General features: G+C 51.2%; 1 protein-coding gene across 2 annotated transcripts in view; it reads right to left on the reverse strand.

The window, feature by feature from the left end:
• The window catches only part of LOC103821678 (acid-sensing ion channel 2), a 460,082-nt gene that overhangs the window by 29,886 nt on the left and 409,517 nt on the right, over positions 1 to 20,679 (reverse strand). For both annotated transcript variants that reach the window (XR_007780224.1, XM_050985563.1), the window contains exon 2: positions 11,516 to 11,666. Coding sequence is in view for 1 of the 2 variants with exons in the window: in XM_050985563.1 (XP_050841520.1) it covers positions 11,516 to 11,666 (151 nt within the window). In the remaining variant the exon portion in view is untranslated. The remainder of the gene's footprint in view (positions 1 to 11,515; positions 11,667 to 20,679) is intronic.

Here is a 20,679-nt window from a genome sequence, read left to right on the forward strand (position 1 = left end):
TTTCTCCACTTTGGGGAGGGAATAAAAATCCCTTCCCACCTCAGCATCCCTTGGGAATCAGGTGTGGCAGTGAAGGGGCAGGAAGGAGCAGAGCCAGAATCTCGGAGCCATGCCAGCACCTCGGGTAGCCTCGGGAGCTGTGGGCAGGAGCAGGGGGTGGGGAAGGAGAGATTCCCTGCAGGGAGGGAGGGAGGGATGTTCCCGGCATCCAGAGCCGGGGGTGTCACCCATCTGCCAGTCTTGCTCAGCTGCTGCCCCAAGGGACTGGGATGATCCCAAATAAATCAAAATAAGGGAAAACAGCTCAGAAAGGCACAGAAGCAGATCCCGCTCATCCCTCCCCCTCTAGGAGCTTCCTCTGGAACAGCCCGAAAAATTAAACAGGGAAAAACTGCTGCTGGTTCTGGCTGCTGGAGGAGGCAGAGGGAAGCAGAATTCCCAGGGATGACGAGGGGTCCTTGCATAGCTGCTGCCCCTCTGGGATGGATGGATGGATGGATGGATGGATGGATGGATGGATGGATGGGATGGATGGATGGATGGATGGATGGATGGATGGATGGATGGATGGATGGATGGATGGATGGATGGATGGATGGAGGATGGATGATGGATGGATGGATGGATGGTTGGATGGATGGATGGATGGATGGGATGGATGGATGATGGATGGATGGATGGATGGGGATGAATGGATGATGGGGATGGATGGATTGGGATGGATGGATGGATGGATGGATGGATGGATGGGATGGATGGATGGATGGATGGATGGATGGATGGATGGATGGATGGATGGATGGATGGATGGGGATGTTCAAGGGTCCAGCCAGTTTTTCTTATGGATGAAAGGGAAATCACAGGATCATGGAATGGTTTGTGTTGGTAGGGACCTTAAACCCACCCAGTGCCACCCCTGCCATGGCAGGGACACCTCCCACTGTCCCAGGCTGCTCCAGCCCCAATGTCCAACCTGGCCTTGGGCACTGCCAGGGATCCAGGGGCAGCCCCAGCTGCTCTGGGCACCCTGTGCCAGGGCCTGCCCACCCTCACAGGGAACAATTCCTTATTCCCAATATCCCATCCATCCCTGCTCTCTGGCAGTGGGAGCCATTCCCTGTGTCCTGTCCGTCCCTTGTCCCCAGTCCCTCTCCAGCTCTCCTGGAGCCCCTTCAGGCCCTGGCAGGGCTCTGGGCTCTCCCTGGAGCTTCTCCTCTCCAGGAAAGGATTTTCCCTCTCTGTATCCCTAAGCTTTGCAGCACCTCCCTCCCTTTGTCCCTCAGTGTCCCCAGGTGTCCCCCCAGCCCTGTCCCCTCCTGCCACCCCCACCCCCCCCGCATGGAGGATTTTATGGATAAATAACTGGAAATACAAAAAATTTGCAGTGATTTTCAGTGGCACCCACAGGGCATTCCCAGCTCTGAGGCAGCAGGAGGGGCAGGATTTCCCAACCAGCTTCGGAAAACTCTAGGCAGCTCAGGCTGCTGGAACTGGGCCGGAGAGAGGGAAAATAAACCAAAATTTCCATCAGAGCCAGGCTGATGGAAATGGTGGGGCTGGCACTGGAAGGTTTTCAAGGAATGGGGAGAAGACAGCAGGAGGTGAAATCCAGCAATGGATAAGAACCAGGCAGAGCTGAATCCAGATGGATTTTCCAAGGGAGACAAACAAGGGAATTCCTCATCTTGTGGCCACCTCAGAGCTGACCATCAATCCCTGCCATCACCGTGGTGATGATCCATCTACCCCTACTGAGATGGAAAATCCCTTTCTAAGGAGTTTTGGAGGGTGGGGTGGCTCCAGTCTGGATTTCATCCCATTCCTCTCCCAAATCCACCTTCCCAGGTGCCCACACCCCACGGGAGGGTCTCCAGGAGCCCTGGCAGTGGAAATGCCACCTCAGCTCTGGGCAAAGGGGGTGGGGGATGGATGGGGACAGGGAAAGAAGCACCCCAGAGTGGCTGGGATGGGAAGAGGAGCAGGAAAGGCGGGATTTGGGAGGAGTCCAGCACAGCTTGGGTTGTGTCTGGCGAGGGGAAAGCTCCGGATCCTCTCTATAAATATTCCCAGGCAAACACCAGACGGGAGCAGAACATTTCCACTGGCAGGAAAAACAGTGGGGAAAACAAAGGATGCAGACTGGAACAGGTTATCCCAGGATACCAACCCCAACCCCTCCATCTGGGGACACTCCAGGCAGCCAGCCCCAGCTGAGGGTGCAAATAAAGAGCAGCTTGGAGATTTCCCCCTCAGAATCCGCTCTGATTCCCTTGGGATGTGCATTGTGAGCTGCTTAAGCCTGGAATTCCAGAAAGTCTACAGGACCTGCAGGACTCAGGTAGAAAATGTTGGAAGAATGATGGAGAGAAGCCCTCAGGGGAACACTCTGGGGGCTGGAGGAGCAAACTGGGACCAGACTGGGGCTGGCTCCAGACTGGGTTTGGGGAGATGTTGGATGTGGGCAGAACAGGGGAATTGTCCCTTCCCTTCCCTGGAAGTGACAGTTCCAAGAGGGCTGAAGGTGCCCTGGAGGATCAGAGGTGAGGAGATCCCCAGGGAGAGCAGAGCTGACTCAGAGCCCTTTTTCTCCAGGCATGAATTCCATGCAAGAGGAAACAGCCTCAGGCTGTGCCGGGGGGCTCAGACTGGATACTGGGGAACTCCAGTGGGGGAGTCCCTGACCTTGCAGGGATTTAAATCCAGGTGGATGTGGCACTTGGGGACAGGAGCCTTGGCAGTGCTGGGGGATGCTGGACTCATCTCAGAGGACTTTCCCAACCTGGCCAATTCCATAACTCTGCATTCCGAGCCATCCTTACTCACAAAAACCAGGAATTCTGCCCACCCCTGCCTGGCACATTTTGGGATGGTTAACATCAAATCCCTCTCTCCCATCTCCCCTCCAGACACCTCTGTTCTCCTTCCATCACCCGGAGCTTGCACGGACAGAAAAGAGACTTTTCCACCCACAAAGCCCTTCCCTTCCCCCTGCTCCCACTCCAGAACTGTCCCCAGCCCAGCCCCATCTCAGGACTGTCCCCAGCCTGTCCCAGGACTGTCCCCAGCCCAGTTCAGGATTGTCCCCAGCCCCATCTCAGGACTGTCCCCAGCCTGTCCCAGCCAGCAGGTGGCCCATCCTACCGGGCCAGGACAGGAGGGAGGGTGGGCAATGTGACCCTGGGGGGGGCACAGGGAGGGGGCCCAGGTCAGCACAAGCCACCTGTGTCTCCTGTCACTGTCCCCAGGGTGCCAGGGCAGCTGTGCCCACAGCCCTGGGGAGGCCACCAAGGCCACCCCCGGCCCCTCTGAGGGGCTGTCCCCAGCTGTCCCTAAAGCACAGGGAGGATGAGCTTCCCTCTCTCCATGGTGGGAGCAGCAGGAAGAGGCTGAATCCCTGGATTTGGTGCCTTTCCCACACCAGATCCATCCCTGTCTGTCCCCACAGAGCTGGACCCACCCCAGCTGGGTCCCCCCACCCCCCCAGACCCATTTGCTCCCCTCCATTCTCCCCCAAGCCAATCGAGCCCTTCCCAGCTCTGCCTGCTCCAGGAAGCCCAGCAGGAGCCCTGGAGCAGCACAGATCTTCCCTCAGAGCAGGTAATTTAATATTCCAGAGCTGGTGATTTGTCCCTCCAGAGCAGATTCTTTCCTCCTCCAGAGCAGATAATTTAATATTCCAGAGCAGATTGTTTATTCCTTCAGAGCAGATCCTTTATTCCTTTGGAGCTGTTTATTTGCTCCTCCAAAGCTGATTTTTTACTCCTTCAAAGCAGATTCTTTCCTCTTCCAGATCAGATTATTTAATATTCCAGACCAGATTATTTTTTCTTCCAGACCAGATTTTTTTGGCCCTTCAGAGCAAATTCTTTGCTCCCCCAGCATAGCTTATTTAGTATCCCAGAGCAGATTATTTATTGCTTCAGAGAAAATGATTTACTCCTTCAGAGCAGATGCTTTATCCTTCCAGAGCAGTGTGTTTGTCCTTCAGAGCAGATTCTTTGCTCTTTCCAAGCTGTTTATTTATTCCTCCAGAGCAGATTGTTTAATATTCCAGAACAGATTCTTTGTTCCTCAAGGGCAAATTATTTGTTCCTCCAGAGCAGATTCTTGGCTCCTCCTGAGGTGATCATTTAATATTCCAGAGCAGAGTCTTTGTCCTTTCAGAGCAGGTTTGTTCTCCCTTTCAGAGCACATTCTCTGCTCCTCCAGAACAGATTATTTCATATTCCAGATCAGATTATTCTGCTCCTCCAGAGCTGCCCCAAGCAATGCTGGTGTAAGAGAGCACTGCCAGGTCCTGCTGCTGCTCAGCACAAGGAAAATTCTTCCAGAGCCTCTCCAGCAGGGAAAACCCACTCCCAGGAGAGAAAACACATTGCCAGGAGTGGAAAACCAATTCCCAGCAGGGAAAACCCACTCCCAGGAGAGAAAACCCATTCCCAGGAGTGGCAAATCCATTCCCAGGAGAGAAAACCCTTTCCCCACCCTCCTCAGCACCAGGGATTCAAGAACTGCCCTCGGGAGGCACCTGGGAGGTCTCAAGCACCAACTGGACAAAATGGGAGCAAAGGATTATCCCTGAGCTAAAGGGATTAATCCAATTAAATTTAATGAGCTTTTGGAAGAGACTTTTATCTCCAAAGCTTTTTCCAGCCCTGAGATCTCCTGGGGGCTCTCTGGGATTGATTAAAATGCTCCAAGCCCCTCCAGGAAGGAAACTGAGCCCTCCAGGGAAGGGTTGGGATCAGGGAATGACCTGGATGGCTCCCAAGGGAAGACAGAGCACCCCCAAACCTCACCTGAGGCTCTCAGACCTCACTCCCAGTGCTTGGAAGAAGCAGGAATAAAAATCCAAAGTCTGCAAACACCTTTAGGGCTCCTGGGGCAGAGAACAGCCCCAGACTTTGTCACCTTGCTGGCACCACCCAAATTTCAAGGCTTTTCCCCATGATTTCCCATATTTTCCCACATTTTCTCATGTTTCCCCATGTTTTCCTGCTATTTTGAGGGCTCCTATTCCAGCTGTGGGCATTTGACAGCAACAAAGCAACAAAGCTCCAAGGAAAGCTGGAAATGCAGATTGCATTTTAATGCTTCATCCCTTGATTTTCAGGGCCTTATCTCAGCTTTCCCAGATTCCCAAAGCCAGAGGGTTTGCATTCCTTCAGGTTTGCCCTCAATGAACATTCCCTTGAATTTGGGGCTTTTTTGTCTTTTTTCCTTCCTTTTTTGAAGGAGGCTTTTGAAGCATCCACAGCCCTGGAAGGATTTTCCTGTGTTTGATTTGTGTTCACAGTCTTTGGTTGAACAAAATTCTGGGACAATTCCAGAGAGGAGAAAATCCAGAGAAACTTCCAGGGCCCAAAGGGAGTCCAGGAGAGCTGGAGAGGGTCTGGGGACAAGGGATGGAGGGACAGGACCCAGGGAATGGCTCCCAGGCAGGGATGGATGGGATATTGGGCAGGAATTCCTGGCTGGGAGAGGCTGGAATTCCCAGAGAAATAATTTTGGTTAAAAATCAGCTGGGAAAAGCTGGGGCTGCACAGGGACAATCCTGCTTCCTGAAGAGGCTGGGCATTCCCAGGCAGCAAAAACTGGGAAAATCCCCCAAACCCAGGGGCTCAGTGTTGCTCATCCTTCTGAAAATGGGCCTGGGGCAGGAATAACCCAGAGAGCCCCAGGCCAGGAGAAGCAGTTGGTTTTTATGGAATGGGAAAATCTGCTCTTGGATCAGCCCACCCAAGGCAGGGGGACCTTTAGGGGCTGCTTGGGGTCACCTAAAATGTCCTGGTCCTTTTCCTGAGGAAACCCAGGATTTCCTGAGTTAGCCAGGATTGCGGAATTAGCCAGAATTCCTGAATGAGCCAGAATTCTTGAATTAATTAGCCAGGATTCCTGAATGAGCCAGGATTCCTAAATGAACCAGAATTCCTGAATGAGCCAGAATTCCCTGAATTAGCCAGGATTCCTGAATTAGCCAGGATTCCTGAATGAGCCAGAATTCCTGAATGAGCCAGGATTCCTGAATGAGCCAGAATTCCTGAATGAGCCAGAATTCCCAGAATAAGTCAGAATTCCCTGAATTAGCCAGGATTCCTGAATTAGCCAGAATTCCCTGAGTTAGCCAGGATACTGATCCTCCCTCCAGGAGATCTCTGCTGTCCATGGCCACTGAGTGTCCCTGCAGGGCTGATCAAATTCCAGCATCCCATTGGGAGATGTGAGCCCAGAGGGAGGAGCCAAGCATTCCTACCCGGATAGAATCTGGAGATTCTGGAACACCAGCACGGCTTCTCCACTGGATTTCCCAGAGGAACAGCAGCTGCCTCTGTCCCTGGACCTTCACAGGAGACTGCACCCTTCTCCAGGATCCCTGCTCCAGCAGAACCAGCCCTGGCACTGCAGGAGGGCTGAGCCACAATTCCAGTGGCACTGCTGCCAGCCCCCTGACCCACAGGGTGTCAGGCTGTGCTCTGGCTCTGCCAGGGCTGGTTTGGTTCATTGCATTGTAGGAATGTATCCCCCGTTGACAGAGTGACCAAATTAGCCTTTGTCTCCTAAAAAAGGAAAAAAGCCCAGAGGTCTCTCTCCTCAATTAGGTGAAAAGACACCTCATGGGACCTTGGGATACTCAATTGGACAGAGGCCAAAAGGTCCCACCTGGGCAATTCACTAGAAGAAGATCAGAGCAAAGACAATAATGGCTTTTGTGAGGCGAGCAAGAACCTCTTGCCCTGGCTTGGTTTTTCTCTGTAAAGAGCTTTGTTGTTTTGCCTTTTATTAAAACTTTTCTCTTTCCAACACTGCCACAGAAGCCATCCTGCTGATTTGGTGCCTTCTGAGGTGGCTGAGCTATCTCAGGTGTGATATAGATCTCCAAAAGCTCAAAGGACGTGGCTGGAGGAGACCCCTGTGTCACTGCATTGTTTATTTTATTTTTATTTCCTTCCTTAATAAAGAACTGCTATTTCTGCTCCCATATTTTTGCCTGAGAGCTCCTTAATTTCAAATTTATAATAATTTGGAAGGAGGGGATTTACGTTTTCCATGTCAGGGAGGCTCCTGACAGATCCCTGGTTTTCCAAACCAGACACTCACAGCCTCTGAGACTGAAGTTTGTCTGAGCAATGAATCCTTCCTAGCCCAAAAGCCGTCCCATCCCTTCATTACAAAGTGTGACAATGATGCAGCCTGGCCTTGGGCACTGCCAGGGATCCCCAAGTCCCTGTGCCACCCTCCCAGTGACAGCAGAAACAGGAGTTCAGTGGGAAGGGAAAACCAACTCCTTCCATCCCATGGATCTCCCTCTGCCCACATCCCTTTGTCCCTGAACACCCTGGTTGTTGGATAATACTTTTATTTTGATTTAGAGATGGGGTAACCAAGAGGTGTTTTAAAAATTTTTATTCTATTTTTAGTATCATGAGAAGGGTGAGACAATATAGATGTTATAATTTATGCTGTTATAATTAGAAGTTGATTATTTCTGTATTATAATATACTAAATAGAACATAACATAATATAATAATATTATAGTATAGTATATACTGTATATATAGTATATATAATATACTATATGGACTATACTATAGTATAATATAATAGCCTATATGTATTTCTTTGTTTATTTGGTTTTTGTTATATTATATTGTAGATGTTTTAATCATCTAAAATTACTTTTCGTGGGTCTTATTATAATGTATCTTTAATAGTTCTATTTCTTTAAAGTATTTAGTCTTATTTGTAAGGCTATTTTTTGAAACTTTTTTTGAGTTTTATTTTTCTCTTAGCAACATTTGTTTCATTTTATGGTATTTTTAAGTTAGTATTTCTTATTTCAAAGCTTGCATACTGATGCATACTGTGTGGGCCTTCTGTCAGGCCCCGAGAACTCTCTAGAAATCCATTTCCCACCCCGTGTCCCCCTCCAGGGCTGGAATTCCCTTGGAGCTCCTTCTCTTGGATAGCCCAGCCCGGAGGCAGCACCGAGGGGGTTGAATTCCAGGCACACTGAAATTATTATGCAAATATTTGGAAATAATCAACTCCCTCCCTCCCCTGGGCGGATGAGTGAGGTGTTGCCATGGCAACAGCCACTCTCAACCACCAGCGCTCCCTTGGGATTCTGAGGGTGTCCAGGGAGCCCCAGGGCACCCAGGGCAGGCTGTCCCAGCTGCTGGCTCTTCAGGAAAGGCCAAGATCCAGGTTCCACCGGCTCTGAGGGCAGCAGCTCTGTCTGGGCCCGAGAGAACATGGCCAAGGCTCCTGAGAATGAGCCCAGGAGGTTCCCCTTCATCCCTTCAGCAAATCAAAGCCCTGTTCATGGAGTTTTTCCTTGAATCTTGTAGAATTCCAGGTTTAAAGAGACCTTGATAACTTGCAGTGCAATCCAAGCCCAAAATGTCAGCCCAGGTCCAGAGACAAGAGAATCCAGAAGCAACCCAGGTCCAGGAGAATCCAAAATCAGCCCAGGGACTGGAGAATCCAACACAAGCCAGGCCCAGGGATATGAGAATCCAAAATCAACCCTGTGCACCCTCACAGTGACAACAGCGACAGGAGGTCAGTGGGAAGGGAAAACCCTCCAAATTGTTATAAATTTGAAATTAAGGTCCAGGAGAATCCAAAATCAACCCAGGTCCAAGAGAATCCAACACAACCCAGGTCCAGGGACAGGAGACTCCGACACCGACTCAGATCCTGGGATGTGACAATCCAACTCTAAACCAGGTCCAGGCACATGAGATTTCTTCCTTGAGCCTCTGATCTTGAGCTAAGTTTCAGCTCAGTCTGGTGGGATGAGCAGTGGGGGGCAGGACAGCACCAGGGGATGCTGACCTTCACAGGATCCTCCCACAAAGTCAGCTCTGAACCCCGAAGACACCACAAGCCCCAGGATTTTTGACCAGAATGAGGACTTGGTGCTGTTTTTTCTCCCTCAGGCTCAAGCCCCCAGCCAGGACAGGTTTCCAGTGCCTGTGACAGACCCAGGGCTCGGGAGCTGTTTGAAGGAGGGAGCAGAGCAGCAGCTGCCATCCCCAATCCCTTTTGGATGGAGCTGATGCCAATGGGTGTGCAGGGACCTCCTCCCTCCCTCCCTCCCTCCCTCAGCTTTTTCCCTCCCAATTTTTATCCTCACTTTTTTTTTTTTTTTTTTTTTTTTTTTTTTTTTTTTTTTTTTTTTTTTTTGGCTCCTGTGCAATGTGAGGCCGATTCATCCTCCTGAGACCGATCCACATTCGCCAGAATCACAAGGATGGAAAAGCCCAGCACATTCCCAGCACATTCCCAGAACGTCCTACAGGTTCTCCAAAGGACAGCACCAAAAAGGCACCAAAATGGGAATGGTGGAACACCAGGGCTGTGTCTCCTTGGAGAAACCCACAGGGGTCCTGTGCTGTGAGAAAAGACTGGGAAATCTGGGAATGTTCACCTAGAGAAGGTCCAGGGAGAGCTCAGAGCCCTGCCAGGGCCTGGAGGGGCTCCAGGAGAGATGGAGAGGGACTGGGGACAAGGGATGGACAGGACACAGGGAATGGCTCCCACTGCCAGAGGGCAGGGCTGGGTGGGAGATTGGGAATGAGGAATTGTTCCTGGCAGGGTGGGCAGGCCCTGGCACAGGGTGCCCAGAGCAGCTGGGGCTGCCCCTGGATCCCTGGCAGTGCCCAAGGCCAGGCTGGACATTGGGGCTGGAGCAGCCTGGGACAGTGGGAGGTGTCCCTGTTGTGACAGGGGTGGCACTGGACAATTTTTAAGGTCCCTTCCAGTCCAAGCCATCCTGGGATTCCATGATATGAGACCCCAATGGGGTTGAACACAAAGCTCCAGGTGTTCACCAGCTCTGGGATGTCCCCAAGCCATCCCTGGGTGGTTTCCTGTCCCCACAGGTCCCTCAGGGCAGCTCTGTCTCCCTTGGGGGATCTCTCCCTGTGGGAGATGAAGCCCTGGAGATTGCTCCTCGTGTTCCCACCCCTGTGGTGAGCCTGTTTTACCTTTCAAAGAACAAGAGCTCAAATCCCCCCAGGGAGGAATGATTATCCCAAATCCGTGTTGTCCCCCTCACCTGGGCCAGCCCAGCTGATCTGGGGCAGGAGCTGAAATCTGGGAGCAGAGCTCCTCTGAGGGCCTGTGCAGCCTGGCATGGCTGGTGGGCCACAGCTTCGTGTGGGAGTCAAACCTGCCAGAGGGAAAAGGGAAGTGGGAGCCAACAGAGCCAAATCTGCTCCGAGCAGGGCTGTGAGAGGTGCTGCAGGGGGTGACAGAGCCACGGTGACACCGACCTGCAGCGCAGGGATTTCCTCCTTTCCCTTCCCTGATCCCAGAAATCACCACAGCTCCTCCTGGATGAGTGTCCCCACACAAACACAGCTCCTGGCAACTTCTCCAGCAGCTTTTTGGGATGCTTTGTTTCAAATGCCACTTTGGGTTCAGGAAAGCTGCAGCCACCACTGCTGGGCACTGCTGTGCCTGGGTGGCCCTGGTGGCACTGTCCCCATCCCGTCCCCCACGCTCCTGCCCATTGTTTCTGCAGCAGCACTGAAGGATCCATGATCCATTAAAGGAACCAGTGTTCCCCACAACTCCACATCCACTCCAGGAGGTGCATCCCCATCCCTCAGCCCAGCTCTCCTGGTCAGCACCTCCTGCTCCAGGACCAGAGGGTTCCAGCTCCTCTGGAGATCTCAGCCCAGCCAGGTTCATTCCAACACAGATTCCATCTACCCCAAATGCTCCAAAGCCAAGGAACCCAGTCCTTGCTCCACCCACACAGCACCAACCCAGAAAACACAACTCAGGGCAGCAAATATTCCCAGATTCCAAGGAGAAGGAAAACCCAGAGAGTCGACCTTGAACAGATGCCTTTCCAGGGGAGAGAGATGTGCTGGAGGTGTCCCCACACTCCTGTCACCCACAAATGCCACCATTGCCCAGGACAGGCAGTGCCATTCCTGCCTGGCATCCCAAACCTTGGGGCTGAGACACCCAAGCCCAGCACTCCCCAAAATGCTGCTCCCAAGGAGCCTCCAGAAACCCTGGGGAGAAAAGTGACACATCCTGGACTGAGCAGGATCCTGCTCCCAGAGCTGGTTTAGGCATGGTCTGGGAAGGATGGGATGGGAAGGGATGGCACAGGACAGGGTGGAGGGATGAAACAGGACAGGGTGAGATGGACAGGAGAGGCTGATGGAGTGGGACATGAATGACACAATGTGACAATGCAGATGAGGCAAGATGGGACAAATAGGGTTGGACAGGAGGGGGTGGGGCAGGGACAAAATGAGGCAGATGGGATAGGATGGGATGGGATTTGATGGGATAGGATTGGGATGGGATTGGGATGGGATGGGACCAATAGGATGGGATGGGATGGGATGGGATGGGATGGGATGGGATGGGATGGGATGGGACCAATGGGATGGGACCAATGGGATGGGATGGGATCCATAGGATGGGATAATGGGATGATGGGATGGTTTTTCCAAGGAAATCACCAGAGGAAGAGGAAGCTCTTACCTGTTTCTCCCCAGATGGGCAGATACTCGTCCTGCTGGATGTCCAGCATGATTTCCAGGCCATTCCCTGTGCCCCCCTTCACTGTGGTGAGGAGAGGCCGCCCCTCCTCTCCTGAGTTAAACATGTAGCATTTCCCATATTTTGTAAACACCTGTGGGGAAAAAAGAGAAGAATTAGGGAAGTTTTCCCACTGAATTAACCCCCATTCCCAACTGGCAGAAGGAAACAACCGCAAGGTGCATGTCAGGGGGAAATATCCACATAAACATCCCCATAAATATGCACAGAAATATCCTCAGAAACAGTGTCACAAATATCCCCAGAAATCCATCCAGGTTTAATAATTTGTTTAATCATTGTGCTTTCCTTATGGAAAGTAAAAGAGGGAAGGGAGGAAGGAAAAGCTGTTTGGAGGGAAAGCTCAAAAGCTCCTGGAGTCGTTCCAGTCACTCCAAGCTCTGACAGACACACTCTGGCCTCAAGCTCCTGCTAAAAATTCACACAATTCCCTGGTTTTGGGTGGAGTCTCAGCCCATTTAGACCATGGGAATGCTCTCCTGGCATTAAAAATCCAATATCCCCTTAATTCCTCCCTCTGCCACTGCTTGGAAAATAGGAAGAGTTAAAAACACTTGGGGAAATGAGGAAAGATTTCCTCCATCATTTTGCTCTTCAGTCTTATTTGGAGAGGATTCCTGATAGAAACTCCTGGCAAAGCCCAGGTGGAACTTCCATGTCCCCACTGCAAAGCAGGGAAGACATCTGTGCCTAACAGGGTGGACATGGGGCTCCAAGAGGGACGTGTGGAACACAGGATTCCCAGTGGGAGAACAGGGGTTTTCCAGCATTCTGGAAACCCACTGGAGAGCACAGGTTTTCCAGTGGAATGGACACAGGATTCCCAGTGGGAGAACAGGGGTTTTCCAGTGTTCTGGAAACCCACTGGAGAGCACAGGTTTTCCAGTGGGAGAACAGGGATTTTCCAGTGGGATGGACACAGGGTTCCAGGTGCAGGACACGTGGGTTTCCAAGGGAGGGAACACAGCTCTTCCAGGGGGACACACAGCATTTCCAAGGGGAGCAAACAAGGGTTTCCACGTGGGATGGACACAGGATGGATTCCAGGTGGGATGGACACATTTCCAAGCGGAGTGCACATGGATTTCCAAGAGGGAGGGACACTGGTTTCCATGTGGGATGGATGTGTGAAGAACCAGGTTTCCAAATGGGGTGGACATGGGTTTCCAAGGAGAGTAAACATGGGTTTCCCAATGGAATGACACAGATTTCCCAGGGGGATAATGCAGATTTCCCAATGGGATAAAACACAGAATTTCCAGTGGGATAAAACACAGATTTCCCAGTGGAATAACAGATTTCCCAATGGGGTAAACACAGATTTCCAGGAGGGATTACACAGAATTCCCAGTGGGAATCCAAGGCTCCTGGTGGCAGCAGAGATTCACCTTTGCTGCTGGTGACACTCAGGGCCTGGGCTCAGCTCAGGCTCAGCCTCCCCCTGGAAAGGGAAAACTCACAGAAATCCCAGATTTAACCCCAACCAATCCCCCCCACCCTGCACTGACAGCCTGGGGACATGCAGAACTGCTTCCTGGGATAAAGGCTCCAGAAAGCCCAGTAACAACCAGTTAAACCAGTAACAACTAGTTAAGCCCAGTAACAACCAGTTTGGAAACCAGTAAGAACCAGTAAAGCCCAGCACTGAGCACTTGGAGCACAGGAGCCAGAGCAGAGCTGCTCCAGTCCCTCCGGAGTCTCTCCCACATTTGCTGAGCTCATTTGACCCCAAGATGAGTCAGAAACCCAAACAGAAGCTGGAGCCAGCAGAGATTTACTCCCTCAAATATTGACATATCCTGACTAATCCAAGTGCCAGGGAAGCAGGTGGGATGGGAGAGAAAGGAAATAATATTTGAATTCAAATAGGAAGTGTTTGTGAGGGGAAAAACAATACATCCTTTAAAAAGGATTTGTTGTCCAAATAAAAAATCCCACTTTAATACTTGCCTGACTGATTAAACAGCTCAGGCTGAAAAAAGAGGCTCAGCCTCTGGAAGTAGCCCCATGGATGGGTTTTCCCAGACAGGCTCTGAAGGCAGAAGTCAAAAATTCCTAATGAGGGTAATTTAAAATCCAGCAAGGAAAAAAAGCTGCAGTGGAGAAAATCAAGGGGAAACAACAAGGCTGGAATGGGAACAACAGCCCAGGGATTGATTCTGGAGTCTGCAGGCAAATAAATCCAGGCAACTTGATGGGGTAGTTTTATATGACTGTAAAAATTCCCTGTAAAAGCTCCTGTTAGGATGTATTTATCCAAGGAAAAGATGGAACCTGACATGGGCAGCAGGGCTGGAATCACAATCCCAGGGAGAGGGACCTCATGGGGACTGGGAAAGGACAATCATGGGACCTCTCAGCCACAGGGATTCCTGTTGTTCCAAAGACATAAAACATTATTCCTAATGGCATTTAAAGGTATTTGCAAGTTCAAAATTCCACGTGCATTCATTCCAACTCCCAATAAACAGGACTGTGGTGTTCCAGGATCAATGGAGTCATGGAATGGTTTGGATTTGGACCTTAAGGATCACCCAGTTCCATTGGCAGGGACACCTCCCACTGTTCCAGGGTGCTCCAGCCTGGCCTTGGACACTTCCCAGGATCCAGGGGCAGCCACAGCTGCTCTGGGAATTCCATTCCATTCCATTCCATTCCATTCCATTCCATTCCATTCCATTCCATTCCATTCCATTCCATTCCATCCCAGCCCCTCTCCTCTCTTGCATTCGTGGGATCTGACTCCATGTTCTCAGAAGGCTGATTAATTATTTTATGAGCTATATTATATTAAAGAATACTAAACTAAACTACACTAAAGAATACAGAAAGGACACAGACAGAAGGCTAAAGGATAATAATGAAAACTCGTGAGTCTCTCCCAGCACAGCCTGACCATGATTGGTTATTAACTCAAAACAATTCACATGAAACCAATCAATCAATGACCCGCTGGTGCACAAGCTCCAAACCACATTCCAAAGCAGCAAACACAGGAGAAGCAATCTGATAATTCTTGTTTTCATTTTTCTCTGAGGCTTCTCAGCTTCCCAGGAGCAAAATCCCGGGCAAAGGGATTCTTCAGAAAATCTGATGGTGACACTCCCCAGCCTCCAGGGAGGAATTGCTCCAGGATTCCTCCCCAGTATCCCATCCATCCCTGCCCTCTTGGAAGCCATCCTTTGTCCTGCCCCTCTCCTGTTCCCTCAGCCCCTCCCGAGGATGTTCCTCCTCCTCTCCCCTTTGCTGGGAGCCATTATCTGGGAAAATCCAACATTGTTTTTCCAGAGCCTTCCCTTGTTTTCAGGCTCCCTGACAACAGGAAAGGACTCATTATCAGATCATCGGGATAAACCCTGGAGCTGTTGGGAAGGGCTGGGATTCACCGGAGGTAGCAAGCATGAGCAGAGCAGGATGACTGAAGCTAAGTTTGTGTGGCTGAGGGGGGGAAAAACCCTCCTGGCTCTTGGAAATGCTTTAACTTCCAATAAAAAGGACCAGAAACAAAATTCCAGACACGTTCCCTGAGAGTAGTCCATAAAAATTCCAATTTGTTCCCTGTGAAGGAGCATGGGGCCTGTGACAGCTCCTTGGAAAATCCCTGTTTGGGCATAAAGGGAAATAATTCTAAATCTGTGGAATGGGATTTGATGGAATCATTTAGGTTAGGAAAAGCCTTTGAGAGGATGGAGTCCAATCCATGAACTGCCTTGGAGTGACTTCCTGAGCCCCTCCTTAGCCAAGGGAAGCCCAAGGAAAATGTTCATTTTGGGAAGTTAAAACTCAGAGCAGGGCTATCCCAAAGAGATTCCAGCACAAACCAGACACCCCCACCAGCAAGGGCTCCAAGAAAGCCCTGGATAAACAAATCCTGCTGCCTGTGAATTCATCAGGCCCAGGACTGGTATTCCAGAGGCCTGCCTGGAGTCATGGAAAATGAGGCATTCCAGCTTCTGGCAGGATGCACAGAAAAAAAACCATTCCTGCTGAGAAATCTGCCCTTCAATCCAGAGAAAAATGATGAGAAAAGGAACTCATTGGAAGCCTGGGAATGACTTTTCAAATACAGATGGAGATGCAGGTGAGGGCATGCTGGTAAGGCAGGAAGGAGGTGCCAGGTGGAGGTAAAATCAAGGAAAAAGAGGGAATTGGAATCCTGTGCAGTCATTTCTCACAATTGTAGGACACAAAGGCTCAGAGAGACATTTCCCAGCATGCCACATTCAAGGTGTTCATGCAGAGTGGGAAAAAAGAAAACAAAGCCATTTTCAAAATGGGTCCAGGAGAAGGGGAATGTGGAGCTGAAAATCTGGGATGTGTTGGCACAAGAATATCCATGGGAGGATGGGGAAAAGATCTTGTTCAGGAGGTGAAAATAGTTTATTTCCCAGGTTTTGCCAGAGGGAGCCATTCCCAGGGCTCCCACTGCACCAAGGGTGGCACTGAGCCCTGTCTTGATGGCACCTGGATAGAGGGATGGCTCCATGCCAGGCCCCATCCCAGTCTCCATCCCAGGCTCCATCCTAGTCCATCCCAGTCCATCCCAATCTCCATCTCAGTCTATCCCAGGCTCCATCCTAGTCCATCCCAGTCTCCATCCCAGTCCATCCCAGTCTATCCCAGGCCCCATCCCAGTCTCCATCCCAGTCCATCCCAGTTTCCATCCCAACAGTCCCTTTGTCCTCCCAGGCAGGAGGCAGTGGGACGTTCTTTAAATGGAATGATGGGAAGAAAACCCCAGCAGGTGCCCACAGGGGTCTGAGGGATCCCAAAGGAATCTCCTTCCAGCGGGGCTGACCCTAGGAAAGGAAGGAACTCCTAGAATGGGAGAAAGGATTTAATGTCCTTTCCCAAGAAAGGGCAGAGGGAAGGAATCCAAGGCTAATCCCAGCAGAGGGGGTGCAAGCCCAGCCCTTAGGGCATCCTCTTTATGTGTTATCCCATCCCAATCCTACAAAAAACCCAGGAGAATGCAAAAATCCCAGAGCCCTGGATTCCAAAGGGGATTTGGGTCACCCTCACCTGACCATAAGGCAAAGCTCTTCCAAAAATGAACAAAATCCAGGAGGGGGAACCCCTGGAGAGGAGGAGCTTTGGTGTCTGCTCCCTGTGCGCGGCAGTCTGTTAAATTCCTGTGTGTTGGTGCTGTCAGGAAGGCGATGTCAGACATGGAAACGCTCATGCCTCCCTCCCTGCAGCTCTGATCTCCCCGCAGAGCCCAGGGAAGTGCAGCCAGGGAACTTGTCAGGGCCGTGTTTACAAGCAGAGGCTTTTCCAAGGCTGAAATTCCCACTGGGATTTGTCAGGCAGCGCTGCCAGGGAAGGCAGCCCAGGCTCCCCTGCAGCAGCTCCAGCTCTGCCCGAGCCTTCCCTCTTCCCTGCAGGCTGCTGCCCCCAGCCCCACTGATCCCGGTCCCAGGCACGCTGTGAAGGCAGATCAGCCCTGTTCCTAGCATTAATGGGAATGGTCTTCCCAAACGAGGTGCCCAGATCCAGTAATTCACAGAATTCACAGAATCACAAGGAACCTCCAAGATCATCGAGTCCAGCCCACCCCCAACCCTCAACTCACCCCTGGCACCCAGTGCCACACCCAGGCTTTGTTAGACACAACCAGGGATGGGGACTCCACCACCTCCCCGGGCAGCCATTCCAGAACTTTATCACCCTTTCTGGAAAAACCTTTTTCCCAATATCCAACCTGTATTTCCCTTGGTGCAGCTCCAGGCTGTGTGCTCTGGTTGTGTCAGTGCTGCTGGAGAAAGAGCCCAGCCCCAGCTGAGCACAGGAACCTTTCAGGGGGGTGTAGAGGGTGATGAGGGCACCCCTGAGTCTCCTTTTCTCCAGGCTGAGCACCCCCAGCTCCCTCAGTGGGTTTGAGTTCCCAGCCCCTCTCCAGCCTCGCTGCCCCCTCTGGATGTGCTCAGTGTCCCAAGGTCCTTCCCAAACTGAGGGGCCAGAGCTGGGCACAGCACTCGAGGTGTGCCCTCACCAGTGCCCAGGGCAGGGGCAGAATGAGCTCCCTGCTCCTGCTGGCCACACCATTCCTGACACAGCCCAGGAGCCACTGGCCTTCTTGGCCACCAGGGCACTCTGCTGTGTAAGAGCCAAAATGAGGGATGTGGGACTCCAGGTGGCTCTTCAAAATGCAGTTTATTGTATCCAAAATGTACTTTATTCCATCCAAGATGTTACAGCAGTCCAGAGTTGTGGGTGACAGAGCCTGTGCCCACAGCTGTCAGCTCCAGCTGCAGGCAGGCCTGGAGACCCTTTGGTTTTGGTTACATTGCATTCTATACTTTTCTTTGCTCAGCATCTCAATACAGTAGAACCAATCTATACCTGAACTATCATCTATAGCCTATCATAACTACTCTAATTACCATGTTCATGTTACCGTTCTCCAATCACTCACAGTCAGTACATCACAGTTTAAGCCAAAAGTTGTTTTTCAGTTTTCTTGCAGTGGAAAATTCTGGGACCTTTTTTCTCCTTGCCACATTGGCAGGCTTGTTTGCCTGTGCTCTCTTTGTGCTTGGTAAAAACATTTTCTTGTTTGGGGTGGGTTTATCCTTTGCTCTGAGCCATAAAACCCCTTCTAACTAACACACCCTTTGCCTCCTTGGTTATCCAGTCAGACTGGCTCAGCAATTCTTTTCTTCTATATCAAAACTTGCTTCCAACTCTATTCCTTCTTCAGACTCCACATTCAAAAACCTTTCTGCCAGGCATACATAGCTGTGAGACCTTCTTGTCAAACTTTCATCCTTCCCAACACTGCTGGCTCACGTCCAGGCTGCTGTCCATCAGTGCCCCGGGTCACTTTGTGCCTGGGCACTGTCCAGCTGGCACTGTCACAGCTGCTCTGAACACACAACATTCCCAGCACATCCATCCCTCCCTCCCAATCCAGCTTTTGCCACTGGACGTGCCCAACTCTCTCCAATCTGTGTTTTATGGGATGGCATCAAACATTCCCAGTGGCTCACAATTCCCAGCCTTCAACTCCAGTTAAACACTGGCAGAGGAGCCCTGGGCTTCATGTTTAATTCCCTAAGGGATATTCCCATTCTCTCCTGATTTGTGCCATCAGCCTCTCCCTGGAATGTCCCATTGGTGCCAGGATTTGTGGGAATGGGGGGGACTCCTCAGAGCTCCCCTAAATCCATAAAAATCCCCCTCCAGCTCCAATTCATCTCCCTTGAGTGGGTGTTTAACAGGAAATACAGCCCCAAAATTCTAGCACCAAATGGATCAACTCCAGATATTTGGGAATTCTGTTGGTCCATAACCCAAGGGAAGCGCTGCCCTCTGCTTGAGTCCATCAGTCCCTGGTTCCCTGCCCACACAACAAAGGGATGCAGGACAGGAGCTGGGGCTCCCTGGAATTTATGGGCTGTTGGGAACAACACCTGGATATTCCCATCTCCCACGGGACCACAAATGAGCCCAGGAACTCCAGTTTCTAAGGCTCATTTTGGTAGAACATGGAATTACTGAGGTTGGAAAAGCCCTCCAAGGTCACAGGGTCCAACCTGTGACCAGGTGACACCATCAGGGACCACTGAAGAGGACGGGTCCTCTGGTTTTCTGGGATTTGGGAAGATTCTGGGAAAGAGTGGGGTCTTTTTAACAAAAAAAGTTTCTCATCTTATAAAAATCTATAAAAATAAATTTAAAATCAATTAGAAGTCCATTAAAATAAATTTTAAATTCCATAAAAATTCATTATAAATTCATTAAAATAAATTTAAGAATCCATAAAAACCCATAAAAATCCAGGCTCCAGCAAAAGCTGAGGTCACCTGGAATGTGCAAAGGGGTGGCCTGAGGTGGCTGGCCTGGGACACCTCAGGCTGATGTCCCCACCTGGGGCTGGCTGGGTCACACGAGGCCACGGGCACCTGGAAAAAGCCCTTGGGAAGCAGCAGATGGAGTGGGAAGAGGAGTCAGGGAGGGGCAGGGTGGTTCCAGCCCTGCTCCATCCCAGCCCTGGAGCCCTGGGGCCGGTGCCAGGCACAGCTCCTGGGCTGGGATTAATTTGGATCTTAATTACAATCTGTGCTCCCCTCCAAGCCCACTGATTCCCTTAATTAGCTCCTGTCCATTCCCTCAGCTGAACACCGTCCCCAGCTCTGGCACTGACAACATTCCAACATTCCAGTGTCCCCAAACTCCTCCAACATTCCAACATTCCAGTGTCCCCAAACTCCCTGAGTGTCCCAGAGCAGCCCCCAGATCCCCTCAGTGCCCATCCCCTGCAGTGCCACGGAACCTGAGGGAAAAGGGGGGACAATACACCTGGAGCTGGGGTGTCTGTGCCAATCCCAAAGCCTTCAGCTGCGCAGGGATGTCCTGCACCACAGGAATTCTCCAGAAAATAGGGATTGAGCACCTCCCACGTGTCTTAAACCCATCCAGCAGCATCCCAAATCCAAAGGTATTGGGAAAGGCTCTGGAGCTGGGCTGTCCTGGCCCCCCAGGCTCCTCAGGCACAGATTCCAGCCCCTCCACAGACTCCCTGGGGGAGACTCCTGCAGTTTGCTCCCTGCTATAAAATCATCTCATGGCTGGAGTTCTGGGGCAATTCCCTGGAATTCCCAGACATTCCACAGGTGCAGGAGGAGGTGTCAGCTCCATGGGAAGGACAAACAGCTCCAAATATTCCCAGTGGGGCAACTCCAACTGCTGCCTTCCCTGGAGGAAAAGCAGCTCCCTGTCCTCAGGGAGTGAAGCACTAAAAATCCACTGGAAAGAGCCACTGGAAACATGGACTAACACCAGCCACATCCACTGAACATCCACCAGAAACAGCCACATCCACTGCAAACATCCACTGAAACACCCACCAGAAACAGCCACATCAAAACACCCACCAGAAACAGCCCCATCCACTGGAAAGATCCACCAGAAACAGCCATATCCCCTGAAATCATCCACTGGAAACCCTTCCCTTCCCTTCCCTTCCCTTCCCTTCCCTTCCCTTCCCTTCCCTTCCCTTCCCTTCCCTTCCCTTCCCTTCCCTTCCCTTCCCGTCCCTTCCCTTCCCTTCCCTTCCCTTCCCTTCCCTTCCCTTCCCTTCCCTT

This window comes from Serinus canaria, chromosome 27, assembly GCF_022539315.1.
Source record: "Serinus canaria isolate serCan28SL12 chromosome 27, serCan2020, whole genome shotgun sequence".
In the NCBI taxonomy this organism is placed as follows: Eukaryota; Metazoa; Chordata; class Aves; order Passeriformes; family Fringillidae; genus Serinus; species Serinus canaria.